Below are 23,183 nucleotides of genomic sequence, written 5' to 3'. Positions count from 1 at the left end.
CTCGCTTCTTTCCTTGAAGATATGGGGGATTATTTGGATAGAATAATGAACACTATTTTATAAATATGTGTTTACAAATATTTACAAAACACTACAAATATGTGTTGCCATATTTTACAAAAAAACGGTCACTATTTTAATTTTGCTTAACTGCTTTTCTTATAGAGCAGGGTTTCCCTGGGGCTGGGTTTTGGGTAGGAGATGGAAGAGGGGAAACAAGCATAGAGAAATGATTTTGATATGAAAACAGGAGTCATCAACAAATTTTTTAAACATTTGAGTGAAGACATAGGTCGGTTAGAAGGTGTGAAAAGATATTTATTTGTGGAGATTACCCATACTAATAATAATAGATTCAACAAAGCAGAAAAATATCAATATCATTGAAAGTTCGGAAGGGACAAATGCTCCTAATTTATAGAGTGACACAACAATATAATAATGATATGAAAGAGAGTGACAAAAGAAAAAATACAAATGCAAATAAACATGTACAAACTCTTTCAATATATTAAAATACTAACATCATTTGATTCAGGATTGTAATTCAACAAAAATATTAAATAATATTTAACTTGTTTTTCCATATTCCAAATTATTATTGTTTTAATAGTTTGACTCAGCACAGTAAGAAGTTTGTGATGATTATCTGAGTTGCTACATTGGAGAATTTGGAAAATAAAAGTACTATAAAGTAAATAAAAGGGCTGAATTTAATTATGTAACTGCTTCACTGATAAAAGATACTCAGATAATAAAACAAGTCAGAGTTCTTGTTCACAATAAAACTTGCTTTGTCTCTGTATAGTAATGCCTTCATCAAAACAGAAATTAGCATATACAAATAAAATCAATTGTAACAAATTTATTTTCCTGGTCTTGTTCTTCTTGATACTAAATCATGGTAAAGAATTTGAACTTTGAGGAGTTTGAGATTTTTCAAAGTTGAGAACTCTTTTTTGCAAGGAAACTCAGTTTACCAAACTGAGTTAGTTTCTACTGATATGAGGGGAAAGCATTCTGCCAGAACAATGATTAACAGATGAACTTTTGGGCAACTATACATTGTGTCTGTGTACCAGACATCTTGTTTCAAGTACATTTTACCTGAAAATTATTAAGGCATGTTGTAAGCTTTTTAAGAATAACTTAGAAGTGTCTACTTGCCAGATGCACAGCACCAGTTTTCCTATACAATATATGAAAATAGTCATTTCCTAGATACCCTAGAATTTGTGAGAAAATGATTACCTGATTTTAACCATTTTCTAAATTGTAAATTGCTTCATTAAATAGCCTCAAATGTAACTTGAACAAAACAATGTGGCATATTTGATTTTTAAGAATCCTTCGTACCAATAGCTTGAGAAAATTATTAACATAATAGGAAATAGATGTGAGGATTATTATGCTCAATTTTTGTGGCTCAAATTCCAGCTTTCTCCCCTTAAATACATTTTGGAATATATGCTCCTTGAAGTAAGGGGTGTTCTTGATTGTTTATATGTGTATCCCTAACTCATATCACAGTGTATTAAGTGCTAAATAAATGCTTAGGTTAGCTAGCCTAAATAAACTTACAATTCTATGCAATCTAATATAACAGCCATTCCAACATTAAGAAATAATTTACTAAGTAATAATAGTCATTAAAGGTGAAAATGTTATAAAGAAAAATAAAATTAAAATTTTAAAATAACTATACTCTTATATGAGAGCTTTCTAGGATTTTTTCCTCAGAAAAGATATGTGTTATCTTGATGAAATCTAAATAGAAAACTAAAGAATGTTTTCGTATAACACCTAGAATAATGTCTTCCACATAGAAGACATTCAGAAAATAATGATAAATGAATATATCATTTTAGTCCATATGACCTTCTAACATAGGTCTTATTTTACTATTATTGAAAATGAGTTAATAACAAAAATAAATTGATACTATTTTTAGCTTTTTCTCTTTGTTAGGTATTGGATTATTCTATCTTCTGCAGATTAGATTTCCAAGGAGGTAATCATTAGCAATAATATTTCTAAAGAAGAAAAAAGAAGCTGCCTTCAAGAACTAGTAAACAGCTTTTATACTGAAGTCAAATCAGCAAGCCTTTATTGAGTGATTACTATGTGGCAGGCACTGTGCTAAGGACTAAATATAAACAGAAAGACTGTTCCTCCCCTTAAGGAGCTTACCTTTTAGTTGGGGGAGACAACATATAAAGTGGAAGAAGGAAGAATAAAGGTATCTAATGCCTGACTCCCAAATATATATATATATACATATATAAATATGAATATATACATGTATGTATATGTGTACACTTATGTGCACATATCTATGTAGTGTCATTTATCTCTATAAATGTATAGATATCTTTGTTTCATGGGTGGCAAAGGTCAAAGAACTAAACAGAAAATCATCAACTCATTGATAATGAATCCCTTTGAGGTTTAACTAAGACATTCACTGCAAACACAGATCATTGCTGGGCCTGGAGTTGAATCCTTTCTATCATGGTAGAAACTTTAAGACTCTGCAATCCAATTTTCAAGAACCTATGGTCACTTCTACACCATGATGAACCGTCAGAGTGGAAACCTATTTCTCTCTCTATGTATATACACATGTATGTATATGTATACATATATATTTTTACACATATATGTATAGTTTCTTGCTCTGTCTACAGCATAAAACATAATAAAACAGGACATAGTTGCAAGCCAAGCAATACATCTTTCTGGATTGCATTAGACAATGGACTAAACAGGGTCTGAAAAACAGCCTCTGCATAGAACATAGTAAAACAGACACCTAGGTAAAAATTTGAGGATCATTTCACCAGAATAAACTCCTGGAGAAAAATAATATGAGACCAAATCATGGTATATTTGGTTGGAAGTATTACATATGGAAATTGACTTCTGAAGAAATTACAGTATTTTAAATATTTTAATAAAAGAAAAAATTACTTTTTATTGAAGTTACATCATCTTCATAAGAGTTTGTAGAGTCTCCACCTTTGAAAATCTTAATTCAATAAATACATTGTTTTATTTTTAATATATTTGAGTAAAATCTTACTTGAAGGTGGGACCTTAGATCTGCACCCACATATTTGGATCTCCATCAGCCCTAAATAGTCAATGAGTTCATGGCAGTATACTTGGAAGAGAAGGGTAGTATGAGCCTGAATTAAAACAGAGAGATGGATTTTTTTACATACGATGATTAGAAACTGGAGCATTCTTATGAAAAGCAGTTTAATTTGGAAAACATAGAAGACCAAAGATTTAGGTCAATAAGCAGAAATTTTGAACATTGCCATAAAAAGTCTTTTGATGTGTGAACTGAAAATGGTCCTGGTAAATGGAAGTTAACAAGGTTCATTTATTTCCATAAAGGACTCCATTAGTTATTCTGTAGGTTATACATTTAAAAATGTAAGTGTTAGGGTAAGATCCAAATGGCTACTACTCCAAAAAAGACTAAAAATTTTAATTCATGGGGTAGATTTTATATGAAATTGCACATCATTTTAAAGTACTTACTAATTTAATAACTTACTGGATGAACCATAAATTAAAGTTTGATTCAGTTCAATGATTTATCAAAGGAAAATTTTACCAATCTCTTCATATTGTTTCATTTTACAGTTTTTTGCCTTTGAACAATATAAGAAATTACTTGGATATGTGTCACTGTCACCAGGATTGGTAAGTGGGAGTATTTTCTGTACTTTGGTGAATGTTATTTCATAAAGAAAGTGAAAACTATTCAGTGTTGAATTATTTACTTAAAATCATCTTACTACCACGTTACAATTTATTTCCTAAAAATAAACATATGATAATAAAATGTATACAAAAACATCTATTGATATGATTCAATAATGCAACATACATAAAGGATTTATGTAAAAAACCTCAAAAACAAAACTAATTTTACATTGTACATATATGCATAAGATTTTATATCTTTTATTACACTTATAAATAAAGAACTTTGGGACTTGGGGATTCTAGAATGAAAAAAAATTAATAATAATTATAAGTGCTTTTCTAGGAATGAGTACAATACTACTTCAATGCTAAATTAAAATATTGATTTTGAACTCTTCTAGTCTAGCCTCAAATACTAGTTGTGTGGCCCTGGGCAAGTCATCTAACTTCTGTTTGCCTCAGTTTCTTCAGCTGTAAAAATGGGGTAATAATAGCACCTACCTTCCAGGATTGTTGTGATGATCAAATGAGATAATTTTTGTTTTTCTTGTGGTTGTTGTTGTTTTCTGAGGCACACATTTTTAGCATGCAAAAAACACTTCTATATTGTTCATTGTTATAAGAACATACTCATACACAACCAAAACCCCGACACAGAATTGTAAATACACTGATGTAAAAGATAGTATGCTTTCATCTGCATCCATCCAACTCCGACTGTCCTTTCTCTGGAGGTGGATTGCATTCCCTGTAATTGTCCCAGATCATTGCATTGCCAAGAGTATCCAAGTTTTTAGTTTATCATGTATAATATTGCTGTTACTGTGTACATTGTTCTCCCAGTTCTGCTTATTTCATTCTTCATTAGTTCCTGAAAACCTTTCCAACTTTTTCTTAAGTCATCTTGCTTATCATTTATCATAGTATTCGATTACTAACATATATCATGATTTATTCAGACATTCCCTGATTGATGGACATGCCCTCAATTTCCAATTCTTTGCCACCACAAAAAAAAGACCTGCTATAAATATTTTTTATAAGTAGGTCCTTTCCCCATCTTTATTATCTCTTTGGGATACAGATCTAGTCATAATGTTATAGGATCAAAGGATATGCACATATGGCATAGTTCCAAATTGTCCTCCAGAATGGTTGAATCAGTTCACAACTACAGCAATAATGCATTAATGTCCCAATTTTGCAATATCTCCTCCAACATTTATCACTTTCCTTTACTGTCATATTGGCCAATCTGATAGGTTTGAGGCAGTACCTCAGGGTTGTTTTAATTTGTATTTCTTTAATCAAGATTGACTTAGAACATTTTTTCATATGATCATTGATAGCTTTGATTTCTTCATCTGAAAATTGTTTGTTCATACCCTTGACCATTTGTCAAATGGGGAATGGATTGTATTCTTATACATTTGACATTTCTCTGTAGATTTGAGAAATTAGACTGTTATCAGAGAAATTTATTGTAAAAAATTTTCCCCAATTTGTTGTTTCCCTTCTAATCTAAGTTACATTAATTTTGTTTGTACAAAAACTTCTTAATTTAATACAATCAAAATTATTCATTTTATATCTCATAATGTTCTCTATCTTTTGTTTTTCATAATTTCTTCCCTTTCCATTGGATCTGCCAGGTAAACTATTCTATGTTCCCCTAATTACTTATGGTATTGCTCTTTATCTCTAAATCATATACCCATTTTAACCTTATCTTGGTATAGGGTGTGAGATATTGGTCTATACTTAGTTTCTGCCATTCTAATTTTCCCAGAAGTTTTTGTTAAACAGTGAGTTCTTATTTCAAAAGCTGGTGTCTTTGGGTTTATCAAACACTAAGTTGCTAAGGTCATTTACCCTGTATGTAGTGTATCTAATCTATTCCAGTGATCTACCATTCCATTTCTTAGCCAACACCGGATTTCTTTGATGATTACTGCTTTATGATATAGTTTGAGATCTGGTACTTGTGTGGTGAAAGTGAAGGGATGAAGGTAGGAGGATTGGAGGAATGGGAGAAAGGAGAGAGGAAGGTAGAGGAAGGGAAAGGAAGGTAGTGTCCCCAGCCCCTGTGGGGGAAATTGATCAGAGCCCTTCAGGGGCTCAATTAAATGATCAGAGAGCAACTTTAGAATTTAGAATAGCTAGGTTTTATTTAGATTAGAAAGGGGAAGGTCTAGGAAAAACTAGGAGGTAGATAGAAAGGGAAAAAGGTACCAAGAGAGAGATCAGGGAGTCAGGGTAGAGAATGCAGCTTCCAGCATAGAGAGCTCAGGGTAGAGAGAGCTAGTGAGAGCTCAGGGTAGAAAGAGCAGATCTTCCAGGGTCAAGAGAGAGAAAAGACTCCAAACTTTCTCTTTTATAATTTCTCTGACACCTCCCACAAGGAAGTGGGAGGTGTCAGGGGAAGTTGTAGCAGAGATCCCTGGGAGACATAGTCTTCCAGGGCTTACATCAATTTCAAATGACACATTCCCTCTGTGATCCTTTGGGAGACCAATCTCCCTAATGGATCATAACAAACATAAATAAATTTACAATTACAATAAAATAAATAGTATATACATCAATACAAGGGGAGAAAGATAACAATTTTTACAATATAAAGAAATCAAATGGCACTTCTCTTACAAAAATATTCAGGGGGCAGTCCCCTTTTTCACAACAAAATAGATATGTACATAAAACAAATTAATTTAAACAAAACCGATGAATTTAACAAAACAAATGAATTTTAAAACCCCCCAAAGTTCAAAAATTTTGCACATCTGGTTGCTTCCTTAGGTTCCTGGATCAGCATGTGTTCTCCATGTGGTCTCCATGTGGAATCCATTTGGATTCCAGGAGGCAGTAAACTTTTTCCTAAAATAACCTAGAGTCTCCATATGAAATAAAAACATATTCCCCCCTGAGGAGGATAGAAAGAAACATTTAAATCACAGAGGGATATATGGCTGAGGCAGGAGGCATATGAATCATGCCAATCAAATTCATCAGAAAAATTAGCACAAAAAGGCCAAATGACTATTGGATGAAAAATTCTAAGTATCGAATTCTAAATTTTATATAGAAAAAAATTCTACCTGAGAAAAAAACAAAATCACACTAGGTCTTTGAATAATGCCCAATTAAGATAATCCATGTCCAACATCATATACTTACCCACTTCCACTTAGCAGCCAGGACCACAGTCAACCACCATAGTAAGAAAGTTAGAAAAGGACTAGATTTGTATTCATTGGTCTGATATTGTTCTGATATTACATTGTGTCTTCTTTTCTTCTTTCTTCTTTTCTTCTCAGGGATATAAATATGAAGCCAGAACAGCCAATTGTTAGGTACTTGACTTATAAATTTCACAAGGAGTGTGGTTCGAGGAGTCCTATGTTTTAACTTTTGTTAAGCGTCACAACCTCGATTCTCACACTAGGTTCAAGTCCTTTTTATTGACATAGAAGTCTCAGCAATCCTAGTAGGATTAGTTTCTCTTTTTGACCTGTGTGCTCTTTTGGCATCATGCAGGTTAGGTATGTACTTCTTTGGCACTATATAGATATCTGTGCTTCTTTGGCACTGTATTTATGAAATCTGTGCTCCTTTGTTGATCCCATTTCATCGAATCAGACATACATAAAGTCCCATATTAGCAAAATACCAATGGCAGTTTCAGTAGTCTAAGGCTTTTGGGCAGGTTGTTACAGTGGATAAATTAAACCTACACTAATCTAATAATAAAAAACTCTTTCAATTTAGATAGCATGTGCTTTAAATACAAAAATTACACATGCAATTATAAAAAATGTGCTAAATTTTCAAAACATATATATCTCCTATAATTAGCAACAATGAGAAAAAAATATGTGTGCATATATTGCAATTCATGTCACTTAAGGAGGAATAGAATATAAAGGTTCTTACCCAAGAATTTAGATGCATTTCCTCTTAGCTTAGCCATGATCCACAGTGTGAGTGCAAATGAGGTAAAACAATGGAGTATAAAAGCAATAATAGATTTAAGAAAATATAAAAATTTCACAAAAAACACAAAATGAAAATCAATTCAAATTCAAATCAAGTCAATTCAATAAAGGTAATATTTATACAAATACAGTGAAACAATAATATCAAAACAAAAATACAAAGTACAGATATAGCAAGTCACAAACACAATCAATAATCAATTTCAATACAGGTCCATTATTCAGTATCAACAGAAGGTACTTGTTTTACATGGCTACAATCAATCCATAAGTCCTTCTCCCCAATTTTAATAGCCTTTGGTGTATTCAATAGGACCTGGAATGGTCCATCATAAGCAGGTTTAGTTGACCAAGTGCATTTGAAGTTCTTTATGTACACGCTATCACCTGGGTTTAGATCATGAACAGAAGCTCCAGAATCGTGAAGCTCTCGCAATTTGGTTTGTAATTCTTTGATGTACGTAGTAATGGTTGTATCCCCTTCTAACAATGAAGTATAGGCAGGGGTAAATGGTTGAGCCTGAATAGGTGGATGTCTGAATAGCATCTCAAATGGTGAGATGTACAAATTACCTCTGGGTTGGCTTCTGAGATAAAATAGAGCCAGAGGGAGAATTTTGGGTCATTTTAGATGAGTCTCCGTATACAATTTGCCAATCATAGTTTTAAATTCTTTATTCATCCATTCAACTTGGATGGAGTTCTGGGGATGATAAGGTGTATGAAATTTAGGAGCTATCCTCAAAAATGAATAAATTTGTGATAAGACTGAATCTGTAAAATGGGTTCCTCTATCTGAATCAATCCATGCTGGCAGTCCAAAATGAGGAATAATTTCTTTTAGGAGGATTTTGGCAACAAAAGCCACTGTGGCCCAAGCAGTAAGAAGGGCTTCAGGCTGCCTGGTCAGCTGATCAACTATGACCAGGAAAAATTCATACTGTCCAGCTTTCAGCATGGAGATAAAATCAATTTGTAAATGCTCATATGGTGTGTAAGCAAGAGGATATCCACCAAAGGCTTTGCCACGAAAAGAATGTTGATTGAAGGCCTGACATGTAAGGCAAACTATACATATTTTGGAGGCAATTGTAGTTATTCCAGGTGCTACCCATACTCTTTTAACAGAGTCTACAATGCCTCAGGTACCAAAATGACCACGTTTATGAATGGATTGACAAATTTGGGTGTAGAAATTTCTAGGAAGCAGGGGTTTGCCATCTGATGATGCCCATACTCCATTAACTTGCTTGGCTTTAAATTTCTTTTTCCATTGTCCCACTTCCTTGTCAGTATAGGAAAGGGATAGATAGATCCAAGTCATCAGTGATTGTCAGTGCGAAAATGAGTTCAAATCCTTCCAAGTCCTCTAGCTTTGCTGCGGCATCTGCTCGGTCATTCCCCCTGGAGACAGGGTCAGTACCATGTATATATGCAGAGCAATGAACAACAGCTATGGCTTCAGGAAGTTGGATGGCAGAAAGAAATTCCATAATAAGGTTTCCATTAGCAATTCATTTTCCAGCTGATATCCGGAATCCCCTTTGAAGCCATAGCATGCCTACGGCATGGCATATGCCAATGCATAACAGGAGTCCGTGTAAATTTTGGCCCTCTTATCCTTCACTATAATACAGGCATGTTTTAAAGCTGTGAGTTCTGCTCCTTGTGTGCTTACATTTGAGGGTAAGGAAGCTGACCACAGAGTGGCAAATTCAGTAACTACTACAGGTCCAGTATAGTGAATGCCTTCCCTCATAAAGGAAGAACCATCTGTAAATAATATTAATTTGCGGTTGTCCAAAGGGGTGTCCAGTAAATCACTGCGAGGTTTATCAGCAATGGATACCAAAGAGGTACAATCATGTAAAGGTTCTCCAGAAGTTGGCAAATCAGGGAGCGAGGTTGCAGGATTAAGAACTCCACAGCTCTTTATTGTGATATTTTCATTGTTCAAGAGGGTTATTTCATATTTTGTAATTCTCTGATCTGTAAATACCTGTGAACTGTGTCTCAATAACAATGTCTTGACCTCATGTGGGCACATTATGGTCAGAGGGCAGACTAATACTAGGTCAGCAGATTTAGTCACTAATAGAGCCATTGCAGCTACTCCTCTAAGACATGGTGGTGCTCCTGAAGCTACTGGGTCCAACTGGGCCAAATAATAGGCTACTGGGCATTGAGCAGTTCCCAAAAGTTGAGTCAGAACACCTGAAGCAACCCCTCTCTTTATGGACATATAAAGTAAATGGTTTATCATAATTTGGGATGCCTAGAGTAGGGGCAGACAGGATAGCTTGTCTTAAATTAGAAAAAGCTGTCAGGTGTTCTGTTTCCAATTTAAGTGGTTCAGAAACTAAACTTTTTGTAAGTGCTACAAAGGGGTTTTGAGACTTCCCCATAGCAAGGGATCCACTGCCGATTGAATCTTGTTGCTCCAAGAATTGCCCTTAATTGCTTTTTTGTGGCAGGGGCACTTAATTTTGTGATATTTTCAATACATTTTAGTGAAATAAGAGGGGACCCAGCAGTTAAAATGAAACCTAAATATTGGACCTTGGGGAGACACCACTGAACTTTGTCTTTTGAGACCTTATGGCCTCTCTTATATAGTTCCAAAAGGAGGTGCTTGCTATCCTCCTGTCATGCTTCGGCACTTGGTGAAGCCAAGAGCAAATCATCCATATAGGGGATTAAACAGCTGTGTTTGAATTTGATGGCATCTGCATCCACATTTAAGAATTGTGTAGATAATGTAGGGCTGTCCACAAACCCTTGAGGCAATCGTGTCCAGGTCCTCTGAGAACCTTTCCAGGTAAAAGCAAATATATGCCTGGAATCCTCATGTACAGGTATAGAAAAGAAAGCAGAGCACAAGTCTACAACAGTAAAGTTTGTAGCTGTACTGGGAATAGAAGAAATTATTGTGTTCAGGTTTGAAACCACAGGATGTCTTTTTATAACATGATTATTTACAGCTCTTAAGTCTTGGACAAATTGATATTGGGCTTTTCCATATGGGCCTATTTTTGGCTTTTTAACAGGTAAAATAGGTGTATTATATTCTGATTTACATGGAATTATTATTCCTTGTTCAATTAATGAAATAATCACTGGGGTAATTCCCTCAATTGCTTCCTTTGATAGAGGGTATTGAGGAATGGAGGGAGCTGGACCTCCTTTTGTTGTAATTTGGATGGGAACTGCTGATTTAAGTTGGCCTACATTGGAAGAAGATATGGCCCAAAGAGACTCAGGGATGTCAGTAGGTATTCCCAAGGTGGAAGGCTTGTTCACCTCCTGGTATCTCTGAGAGAAGTACAAGGAGCAAATTTAAAGATTCCTCGGGTATTTCCAATGTCATAGAGCCATCAGGAGAGCAGGTTATTGTGGCTCTAAGTTTGTACAAAAGGTCTCTTCCCAGAAAATTTATAGAGGATCCAGGCATTAAAAGAAATTAATGTTCTACAATTAGTGGTCCCATGCTTACCATGAAAGGAGATAGCTTTGGGACCTGTTGAGGTTTTCCAGATGCACCTACTACTTTTAGGGGGCCAATAGAGTCACAATCTGAATCAGGTGTGCTCCTCAATACAGACTTGGAAGCTCCAGTGTCCAGAAGACAATCATAATAAGTGTTGCCAACTCTCAATGTCACATGAGGCTCATTAGTATGGGGGGGTGTGCAGTGGATAGGGACAACAGGCAGCAGGATATCAGGGCTCCATCAAAGGTTGCATCTTCTGATTCCTGTCCCCTTCCCCCCCCCCCCCCCGCACACCTTCATAATGTTTTTGTAGTTATTTGTTTGATTTTAATTATTTATTTGGTTTCAGCGGGAAAACATTATTATTATTTTTAATGTATTATTGGCACTGTCCTTGGTGCTGCCCTCCAATGGCAGAAAGGTAGCACTGCAGCTTAGCAGAAAAAAAAGGGAGGGGGGAGCACACTCCGTGTTCAGTGCTGGCCTCTAGTGGCCAAGGTAGTACTGCAGCTCAGTAAGGAGAAGGGAGGGGGGAGCAGTGAAATGGACAAAAGCTGTAATGAAAGGCATCAGGCTGATAAGCAAGTTAACGGGTTTTTTAATGTTTGGGATTTTGGTATTGCCTTTTAAAAGGCAAAATCTCTCCAAAGGGAGAGATTGAAGCTAGTATGGAGGTAGAAGGTAGAAAGGGATCTGGGTTTTCCCACCAGCCAATTCTGGGGGCAGATCTTGCTTTCCCACCAATGGAAGACCCCCTGCTGGGTCTTTTGCCACTGGCTGGGTTTTTCCTAGGGGACTTGGGTTTTTGCAGACTGGCCAAGGTTCCTGGATTGGGTGATGGATTCGGGGCTTGGGTGATAGGTTTGGATCCCCTGATGAGGCACAGGTACTGGGCAGGGGAAGAGTAGGGGAAGAGTCTGTTTTTTGTTGGGGTTTTTTTGGAACCCTGCTGGGTTTTCCAGGAAGACCTCCTGCTGGGTTTTAGCCTGGCAGGGGTAAGGGGATTAGGGTTAAGGCTCTTGGGTTGGAATTGGGGCTGGGGATTTAGATCTAGGAGCCTGGCAGGGGTTTAGTAGGGGAAGGGACCCCCGCTGGGCTGGGTTTGGGCGGGAAAAATTTTTTACTTACCCTTAAGCAGTAAGGCAGGCAGGATAGTCAGCAGACTCAGGTAGGCAGGTTTAGGTCCATCTGAAGGTCGCCATAAATTGTGTGGTTAAAGTGAAGGGATGAAGGTAGGAGGATTGGAGGAATGGGAGAAAGGAGAGAGGAAGGTAGAGGAAGGGAAAGGAAGGTAGTGTCCCCAGCCCCTGTGGGGGAAATTGACCAGAGCCCTTCAGGGGCTCAAATGATTAGAGAGCAACTTTAGGGTTTGGAATAACTAGATTTTATTTAGATTAGAAAAGGAACTTCTAGGAAAAACTAGGAGGTAGATAGAAAGGGAAAAATACACCAAGAGAGATCAGGGTCTCAGGGTAGAGAGAGCAGGGCTTCCCCAGGGTCAAGAGAAAGAAAAGGTGCCAAACTTTCTCTTTTATACTTTCTCTGACACCTCCCACAAAGGAAGTGGGAGGTATCAGGGGAAGTTGTAGCAGGGATCCCTGGGAGACATAGTCTTCCAGGGCTTACATCAATTTCAAATGACACATACTGTTAGGCCACCTTCCTTCACATTTGTATAAATTAATTTCCTTGATATTTTTTACCTTTTGTTCTTCCAGATGAATTTTGTTATTATTTTTCTAGATCTATAAATAATTATTTTGGAGTTTGATTGTTATGACCCTGAATAACTAAATTAATTTTGGTAGAATTTTCATTTTTATTATAGCTTGGTCTACCCATGAGCAATTGTTATTTTTTAAAGCATTTAACACAGTGCCTGGCATAAAGATGCTATATAAATACTTACTCCTTTCCCTTCTTCTTTCTCCCTCCTTCCTTCTGTTCCCTTTTTCCTATCTTGGTTTTTGAGGTCTTTGCTACAAATAAAACTGATTTAGTGCAATGACACATATAGAAGTCCTAAAGAAATAACCTTCCAAATATATGAGAAGTAGCACAATAGAAAAGAAAGGGAAATGAATTTAAAGTCTAATGATTTGAATCCTAGCTTTGCCAACTATAGCTCTACATATACACACATTTACATACATACATAAATATATATGTTCATATGAGTATAAATATGAATTTTATACATAATAAAACACATAATCTGGCATATATCTGCCAAAGATAAGACAAGATAGTAGGACTTCCAAAAAGTGTCTCTATAATATAATATGGTGGTACACTGAGAGAACCTAGAAAATCAACTAAAAAACTAGTTAAAACAACAACTTTATGCAAGATATAAAATAAGCCCACATAGATCATAAGTGTTTCTATGTTATCAACAAAACCTAGCAGGAAGAAATAGACTAATTCCATTTAAAATAAATGGAGAAAACAGAAAACACTTGGGAATCTATCTGTCAAAGCACACTCAGGAACTATATAAACACCATTACAAAACAGTCTTCAAACAAATAAAGACAGATTTAAACAAATGGAATAATATTAATTGCTCACAGGTAAGCCGAACTAAAATAATAAAAATAACAATTCTACCTTTAAAAAAGAGAGTGAGAGGGGGCAGCTGGGTAGCTCAGTGGACTGAGAGCCAGGCCTAGAGACGGGAGGTCCTAGGTAAAATCTGGCCTCAGACACTTCCCAGCTGTGTGACCCTGGGCAAGTCACTTGACCCCCATTGCCTACCCTTACCACTCTTCTGCCTTGGAGCCCATACTCAGTGTTGACTCCAAGATGGAAGGTAGGGGTTTAAAAAAAAAAAAGAGAGTGAGAAGTAGTCGATAGTACTTGGTTCTTGAAGAGAAATAGTTAATGAAAAGGAGAAAATAAATAGCACTTAACGTCATCAATTTGGAGGCAAAGGAACTTAAGGGTCATATAGTTAAACCCCCCTCAGGTGAGGAAACTGAGGCCTAGATAAGATAATGATTTGCTCAATACAAGATTTGAACCTTTGGCCCTTAATCCAAATTTGCCACATTTCCTACTATACTATACTGCCACAAGGAGACTTAATTATTAGAGTGAATTTCCAATTTTCATAGTTGTTCATTTTAAAAATGTAAAATTAGTAACATTTGTGTTGATTTTTCTGAAATGAAATATTGTGAAAGATATATTTACAGGGGGGCAGCTGGGTAGCTCAGTGGAGTGAGAGTCAGGCCTAGAGACAGGAGGTCCTAGGTTCAAACCCGGCCTCAGCCACTTCCCAACTGTGTGACCCTGGGCAAGTCACTTGACCCCCATTGCCCACCCTTACCAATCTTCCACCTATGAGACAATACACCGAAGTACAAGGGTTTAAAAAAAAAGATATATTTACATTCACTTATTAAGTCTGGCTCTTAAATGTGTTTTACTATATATTATTTCTAAGATTTATAAAAACAAATATGTATTTTGTGTAGAAAGTATTTCTATCACAGATATTCTTAATAGCTCATATTACCATTTTCCCTATAACTATTCTTCATAATATTTCTAGTTTTTCATTACATGCTGTAGAAAAACCTAGCTATTTCTGATTTAATCTTTTAACAACATTCTAAAAACCAAGATAAATGAAAATGTATAATTATTTTAAATTAGAAAATATTATATTGTTAACTAACAATATTTCATTTTAAGTGTAAAAATTGTGTCCATGTGAATAATTCTTAAATATTTCAGACTAGCCTATATCTGAATTCTGAGTTTTGAAAAATACTTCATTTTTCATTTTAGCCCTGAAAAGTGCATTTAAATAAATGTTTTAAGTGAAGTTCTCACTTAACAAGTTCAAAATCTGTTCAAAGTGAATGGAAGGGCATATTTTAACATACATCTTAAATCAGTAACATGGCCTTTTTCTTGACTAATAGAAAGAGGTTATTGTTGATAGACTTTTGACATTTTATTTAAAATTTTTAGAATGAGGTTTGTGGCTTCTGTAATTTCTTCATCATGAATTGTCAGCATGTAATTAGGTGTTAAGCTGTTTAGTAATGGCATACAGTTTATTCATGATAACATTCATCTGCAGTGGATACTGCTTTAACTTAGTACAAATAATAATTTGTTTTAAGATATTGATTTGTTTTTATTTTTTTTAGGCATTTGCAATTGCAGGATTGGGATCTGGCCTAACAGAAGCTATTGTGGTTAACCCTTTTGAGGTTGTAAAAGTTGGTTTGCAGGCCAATCAGAATGTATTTACACAGGTAATAATTTTTAATACTGTTGGAGAATCCTGAAAACTAATTTTTAAAGGAGAAATCAAATATCTATTTTTTCTTTCTTGAAATAGTAAGAAATTGATGTCAAAAAGCTACCCAAAAAAAGAATTAAATCTTTCTTCAAGTAAAAAATTAACATTCAATGAGTTCTAATGAAAAACTGTGTTTATGCCTATTGGTTTTTAAAGTTATGATGTAATTTATTATGTTTTCTTTGGAAACATTTCTTCTACTTTTGGGAAAATTCCTGCATATACTAGAACAATCTATGATATAAACCACTAAAGATATGGTTACATGTTAAAACCAGTGGAAATGTGCATTGGATATGGGGGCGGGGGGGCAATGTTAAGGGGGAGTGAAGGGGAGAGTAAAAACATGAATCATGGAACCATGAAAAATTTTTCTAAAAAAATAAAATATTTAAATCTTAAAAAAATAAAGATATGGTTACCCTAGTTTTTTAGAATTGTGAAATAATTTCAAAAGTTTTATACTATTGACTTTCACCTAGGACAAACCAATATTTATATGACAGGTTGGTATTGTTATAGAGTTGGTCGAGCAATATTTGATCCTTTGTGCTCCCTTCTTCCTTTTAAAAAAGGGTAGAACTGAATCCTTTCCAGACATAAGCTGTCCTCTTTTAAGGAGAGATCTTTTTTTTTAGTCACTAACTCCCTTCTCCTGGATTTCCCTCCCTCTAGAAACAATATGACACACCCAATTACAAAATTAGGGGCAATATAATGGCCCTCAGGTCCATTTAGTTCCTTTCCCTAGTATTTTATGGAATTTATATCAATGAAGTTATTGATATTGTTAGCCCCCAATTAGGATTTTTCCTAACATTCAGACAATGGTTTGGCTCTCTGCCTTAATTTAAATTTTGTATATTCCTAGCTACCACTTACTTCTTACATTTCCCTTTCCTTAGCTTAAACTAAATATATATCACTTTATGTCTAGTCCCAGGTTTCTTTATATATGAAGAAAAATCAGGATGTGGGAAATACTTAGGTAGAATTTACAAACTTTGCCCTCCCTGTGAGTCCTTTATACCAAGATATTCACACTGATCTCTCCCTTTCCTGGAAACTGAACTTTTCTTCTTTTCCAGTTCTTCACCTATTACTTCTGTGGCACTGCTTCTCTCTAATCCATATTGTTAAGTCCTGGTTGAAGATGAAGATTGCCTTCTCCCTCTACTATTACTGTTGTTCAGCTCAACTTATTCCAGATCCTGCCTCTCATCTGATCTCTTCCAAAATTCCCATAAATAAATCAAGGTCACCTACAACTCAAAGGGAGCCCAAGTCATTCACATGGCTGAGAGGAAATGCTTTTCTCCAAATCTAAGAAATCCTTTAAGTTCTCAGACACGTTTGCCTCTAAAATAAATATGAGTGAGGAAAGGTTTAAAAAGCCTTGTGTAAATATCGCCATCTTAACAGCTTAGATCTCAAAAATTTTATTGCTTTGTAAGACCCCATGTAAACAGCCTCCTTTCCTGTGAGATGCTTTTACTAAGAGATAAAACTAGGATAGAGTAATGAGTTCTTTGCCTAAGTTGGGGAATATAAACAGTTTTTCTCATGCTTTAAGAATTAAGACAGAGCAAGAGGAGTTGTGGGAAGGTGGAGCCACAATGAGAGTGAAGAAGATGTAGGGATTTTCTCTTGGGAAATAGAGAGTAATTGGCTAATCTGTGCCTTGATTTAAGCAGTATTTCAAGGAATTAAGTGGCAATGAGGGAGAGAAGCTAAAGGAAGCCCTGATGTGAGGTGGAACTTGGGTTCAGCCTAGGTTTAGGAAAGGGGACTGTAAACTAAACTCCTCAGTATCAGTTCATTCAGTACTATAGTGCCAGCACTATGCTTTCCAGCAATATGACAGAGAAAAAAAGGGCTCCTGGTATTACCTGAAGACTTCTGAACAATTGTTCTCCATGGAATATGTTAGCGTAAAGCCAGCATGCACCTAGTAGGGATCTAAGAATTTTCCCAATCAGCTGCTTATCATGAGATTAGAGGCTGATGCTTTGGAGTGGTCAGTGACACAAAGTAAGTTTTAGTTATACCACAGAAAGTCAAATATCATCTCTGAAAGAACCCTGGACTAGGACTTCCTGGTTAAGATGGCGGCAGAGTAAAAAGCAGCTGCTTAACCTCTTCTAACCAAAACATATAGGACTCCTCAAAAAGACATAAAAACAAATCCAGAAGAACGAAGGGACTCCACAAAAGGACGCAGCATTGAAGGTATGTGGAATTGGGGCATTTCCATGCTATAAGGGGGTGAAACAGCTCTCACTAAAATGCAAGCTGAGCAACCCCCTCCCCCACCCCACACTACCTATAGTGCCAAATCCAGCGCACAAGAGCTAGAGCAAGTTTGGAGTACCCATTAAGTCCTTGGCAGCTACCTGGGGTCAGAGCCTGTTCCTGAGAGCAGCAAGACTCAAGACCCTAAGACACTAAAGAAAGTGCAGACTTTGAATACAGAACCTGAGCACAGGCTCAAGCACAGACTCTTGAGTCCACAGATCCTGAGCGCAGGAGTGGACTTGGATCCTGAGCCCAGGAGCAGACTCAGATCCTGAGCACAGGAGTGGACTTTGAGTGAGGACCCAATGCAGAGGGGTGCACAACTGTGGAAACAGCTCCCTGAAACTGTTAAAGGAGCTTTGGACAGAGGAACAAGCAAGGGGACCACCAGGAGGCTTGACCCTGAGAACAACTATATGTGAGATTTCAGGAGCCTAGAGAGATCAAACAGACCCTGGGTATGAGGATAAACCTGAGAGGGCACAGGGCTAACAATGGCAAGCCAGAGACAAGAACCCCAAAAGAGAACGATAATCAAGAAGAAATCTGTGACACTCGACAACTTTTACACAGATAAAATCCAGAAAACAGAGCAAACAGCAGAGGAGAACAAACAAGTAATCACATCCAAACCTTCCCAAAATAATGAAAACTGGTCACAAGCTATCGAAGAGTTCAAATCTGAGATGATGAGAAAGATGGAAGAGATCTGGCAAGAAAACAGTATAAAAGGCAGAATTTCACAATTGGAAAGTGAGACAAGTTAATTGAAGACCAGAAATGACCAGATTGAAAAGGAAACCCAAATGATAATAGCCCAAAACCAAAAGATTATGCCAGAAAACCAGTACCTAAAGGCTAGAATTGAGGAATTAGAAGCTAATGATCTCTCAAGACAGCAAGAACAAATAAAACAAAGTCAAAAGACTGATAAAATAGAAGGAAACATGAAATTACTCAATGAGAAATTGACAGATCAAGAAAACAGGTCTAGAAGAGACAATCTGAGAATCATTGGTCTTCCAGAATAAGCAGAAATTAATAGAAATTTGGACTCCATACTAAAAGAAATTATTCAGCAAAATTGCCCTGAAGTTCTACAACAAGAGGGTAATATAGACATTGAAAGGATTTATAGATCACCCTCTACACTAGACCCAGAAAAGGCAACCCCATAGGAATATAATAGCCAAATTGAAGAGCTTCCAAGTAAAAGAAAAAAACTTACAAGAAGCCAAAAAGAGACAATTCAAATATCAAGGAGCACAAATCAGGATCACTAAGGATCTGGCAGCCTCCACACTAAAAGATCACAAAGCTTGGAATATGATATTCAGAAAGATAAGAGAACTGGGTCTACAACCACGGATCACCTACCCATCAAAACTAACTATATACTTCCAGGGGAAAGTTTGGGCATTCAACAAGATAGAAGATTTCCAAGTATTTTCACAGAAAAGACCAGGACTAAATGGAAAGTTCGATATCCAACCACAAAAATCAAGAGAAACATAAAAAGGTAAATAAGAAACAGAGGGAAAAGAAAGAAAACTTGTATTTTTAAATTTGCCTCTTGAAGGGTTTCAATAAGATCTAATTATTTGTATTCCTATGTGGAGAAATGTTATGTGTAATTCTCTGCAGTGAACTTTATTCACTATTATAGTATTCACTATTATAGTAATTAGAAGAATTTTATACATAGGGAGAGGTTGGAATACTAAATGGTCTAAGATGATATGGGGTGTGGGAAAGAGGAGGGTGAATAGTAGAGGACACCAAGAGAAACTTGAATGAATAAGAAAAATAGGATAATCTATTACACACGAAGTGGGCATGGGAAGTGGAAGGGATGAATACTATTATAAGAAGGAGAGGAAGAGAGCATTAAGAGGTAATATTTAAACCTTACTCTCAGTGTATTTAACCCTGAGAGGGAAGAGTAACTATATTATCCATTGGGATATAAAACTCTAACTCTACTGAGAAATTCAGAAGGTATAAACCAAAGGGAGCAGGGGAGTGGGGAGGTCAAAAAAGGGAGGGGAGAAGAAGGGGGGGAATTCATTAGGCCTTAAAAATAAAAAGAGGGGAATAATAAGGGAGGTGGTAGAAAGGGAAATTAATCAAGGGAGGGGACAACAGTTACTGGCTTAAAGCAAACCACTGGTTTAAAAGGAAATAGTGTAAGAAGAAGGGGTAGAACTAGGAGAGGAAACCAAAATGTTGGCGAATACACAACTGATAATTATAACTCTGAATGTGAATGGGATGAACTCCCTGATAAAAAGGAAGCAAATAGCAGAGTGGATCAGAAACCAAAATCCTACCATATGTTGTCTACAAGAAACACATATGAGGTGGGTGGACATGCACAGGTTTAAGGTAAAGAGCTTGAGGAAAATCTTTTGGGCATCAAATGAGAAAAAGAAGGCTGGAATGGCAATTATAATTTCTGACAAAACCAAAGTAAAAATAGATAGGATTAAAAAAGACAGGGAAGGTCATTACATCCTGATTAAAGGCAGTATAAACAATGAGGAAATAACAGAGCTCAATATGTATGCATCAAATGGCATAGCATCCAAATTCTAAAGGAGAAACTGGCAGAGCTCAAGAAGGAAATAGATAGTAAAACCATAATAGTGGGAGATCTAAATATTCCTCTTTCAGATCTAGATAAATCAAACCAAAAAATAAATAAGAAAGAGGTAAGAGAGGTGAATGAAGTCCTAGAAAAATTAGATTTAATTGATATGTGGAGAAAAATAAATAGGGACAAAAAGGAAGACACCTTCTTTTCAGCTGCACATGGTACATTCACAAAGACTGACCATGTAATGGGGCATAGAAACATTGCAAACAAATGCAAAAGAGCAGAAATAATAAATGTAAACTTCTCAGATCATAATGCAATAAAAATAATAATTAGTAAGGGCACCTGGATAGGCAAATCAAAAACTAATTAGAAATTAAATAATATGATTCTCCAAAACCAGCTAGTCAAAGAAGAAATCATAGAAGCAATCAATAATTTCATTGAAGAGAATGACAATTATGAGACATCCTAGAAAACTCTGTGGGATGCAGCCAAGGCAGTACTCAGGAGGAAATTTATATCCTTGAGTGCATATATTAAGAAATTAGGGAGGCAGAGATTAATGAATTGGGCATGCAACTTAAAAAATTAGAAAGTGAGCAAATTAAAAATCCCCAGATGAGGGCAGCTGGGTAGCTCAGTGGATTGAGAGCCAGGCCTAGAGACGGGAGGTCCTAGGTTCAAATCTGGCCTCAGACACTTCCCAGCTAAGTGACCCTGGGCAAGTCACTTGACCCCCATTGCCTACCCTTATCACTCTTCCACCAAGGAACTAATACACAGAAGTTAAGGATTTAAAAATATAAAAAAAATTATAAAAAAATCCCCAGATGAAAACTAAATTAGAAATACAAAAAATCAAGGGAGAAATTAATAAAATCCAAAGTAAAAGAACTATTGATTTAATAAATAAAACGAGAAGCTGGTATTTTGAAAAAACAGATAAAATAGACAAAGTACTGGTCAATCTAATAAAAAAAGGAAAGAAGAAAACCAAATTGACATTATCAAAGATGAAAAGGGAGACCTCACCTCTAATGAAGGGGAAATTAAGGCAATCATTAAAAACCATTTTGCCCAATTATATGGCAAAAAATATAGCAATCTAGGAGATATGGATGAATATTTACAAAAATATAAATTGCCTAGATGAACACCAGAAGAAGTAGAATACCCATATAATCCCATATCAGAAAAAGAAATTGAAGAAGCCATCAAAGAACTCACTACAAAAAAATTACCAGGCCCAGATGGATTCACAAGTGAATTCTATCAGACATTCAAAGAGCAACTAATCCCAATACTATCCAAATTATTTCATATAATAAGCAAAGAAGGAGTCCTACCAAATTCCTTTTATGACACAAATATGGTACTGATTCCAAAGCCAGGGAGATCAAAAACAGAGAAAGAACACCAAAGACCAATCTCCCTAATGAACATAGATACAAAAATCTTAGAATACTAGCAAAGAGACTCCAGCAAGTGATCAAGAGGATCAGCCACCATGATCAGGTGGGATTTATACCAGGAATGCAAGGCTGGTTTAACATTAGGAAAACCATCAACATAATTGACCATATCAACTATCTAACAAACAAAAAAAATCACATGATTATCTCAATAGATGCTGAAAAAGCCTTTGACAAAATACAGCACCAATTTCTATTGAAAACACTTGAAAGTATAGGAATAGAAGGACCATTCCTAAAAATAATAAACAGTATATACCTAAAACCATCAACAAGCATCATATGCAATGGGGATAAATTAGAAGCCTTCCCAATAAGATCAGGAGTGAAACAAGGATGCCCATTATCACCTCTATTATTCAACATAGTACTAGAAACACTAGCAGTAGCAATTAGAGAAGAAAAAGAAATTGAAGGTATCAAAATAGGCAAGGAGGAGACTAAGCTATCACTCTTTGCAGATGATATGATGGTCTACTTAAAAAATCCTAGAGAATCAACTAAGAAACCTGTAGAAATAATCAACAACTTTAGCAAAGTTGCAGGATACAAAATAAATGCACATAAATAATCAGCATTTCTATATATTTCCAACACATTAGAGCAGCAAGAGGTAGAAAGAGAAACACCATTTAAAATCACCCTAGACAATACGAAATACTTAGGAATCTATCTACCAAAACAAACACAGCAATTATACAAAAACAACTACAAAACACTTTCCAAACAAATAAAACTAGATCTAAACAATTGGAAAAACATTGATTGCTTATGGGTAGGATGAGCTAACATATTAAAAATGACCATTCTACCCAAATTAATTTACCTATTTAGCACCATACCTATCAAACTACCAAAAAAATTTTTTTACTGAATTAGGAAAAACTATAACAAAGTTGTTTGGAATAACAAAAGATCAAGAATATCGAGGGAAATAATGAAAAAAAATTTGAAGGATGGTGGCCTAGCAGTACCAGATATTAAACTATACTATAAAGCAGCAGTCATCAAAACAATATGGTACTGGCTAAGAGACAGAAGAGAGGATCAATGGAATATACTTGGGGCAAGTGACATCAGCAAGACAGTGTATGATAAACCCAAAGAGCCCAACTTTTGGGTCATGAATCCACTATTTGACAAAAACTGCTGGGAAATTTGGAAAACAATATGGGAGAGATTAGGTTTAGATAAACATTTCATACCCTACACCAAGATAAATTCAGAATGGGTGAATGACTTGAATATAAAGGGGGAAACTATAAACAAGTTAAGTGAACACAGAATAGTATAC

General features: G+C 35.8%; 1 protein-coding gene across 1 annotated transcript in view; it reads left to right on the top strand.

Moving 5' to 3' along the window:
- The window catches only part of SLC25A21 (solute carrier family 25 member 21), a 129,838-nt gene that overhangs the window by 13,111 nt on the left and 93,544 nt on the right, over nt 1-23,183 (top strand). The window contains exons 3-4 of the mRNA XM_044659950.1: nt 3,655-3,714; nt 15,369-15,476. Of these exons, the coding sequence (XP_044515885.1) occupies nt 3,655-3,714; nt 15,369-15,476 (168 nt within the window). The remainder of the gene's footprint in view (nt 1-3,654; nt 3,715-15,368; nt 15,477-23,183) is intronic.

Source organism: Gracilinanus agilis, chromosome 2 (genome assembly GCF_016433145.1).
Source record: "Gracilinanus agilis isolate LMUSP501 chromosome 2, AgileGrace, whole genome shotgun sequence".
Classification (NCBI taxonomy): Eukaryota; Metazoa; Chordata; class Mammalia; order Didelphimorphia; family Didelphidae; genus Gracilinanus; species Gracilinanus agilis.
The sequence above is the reverse complement of the archived record's forward strand: the minus strand, read 5'-3'. Positions and strand labels throughout refer to the sequence as shown.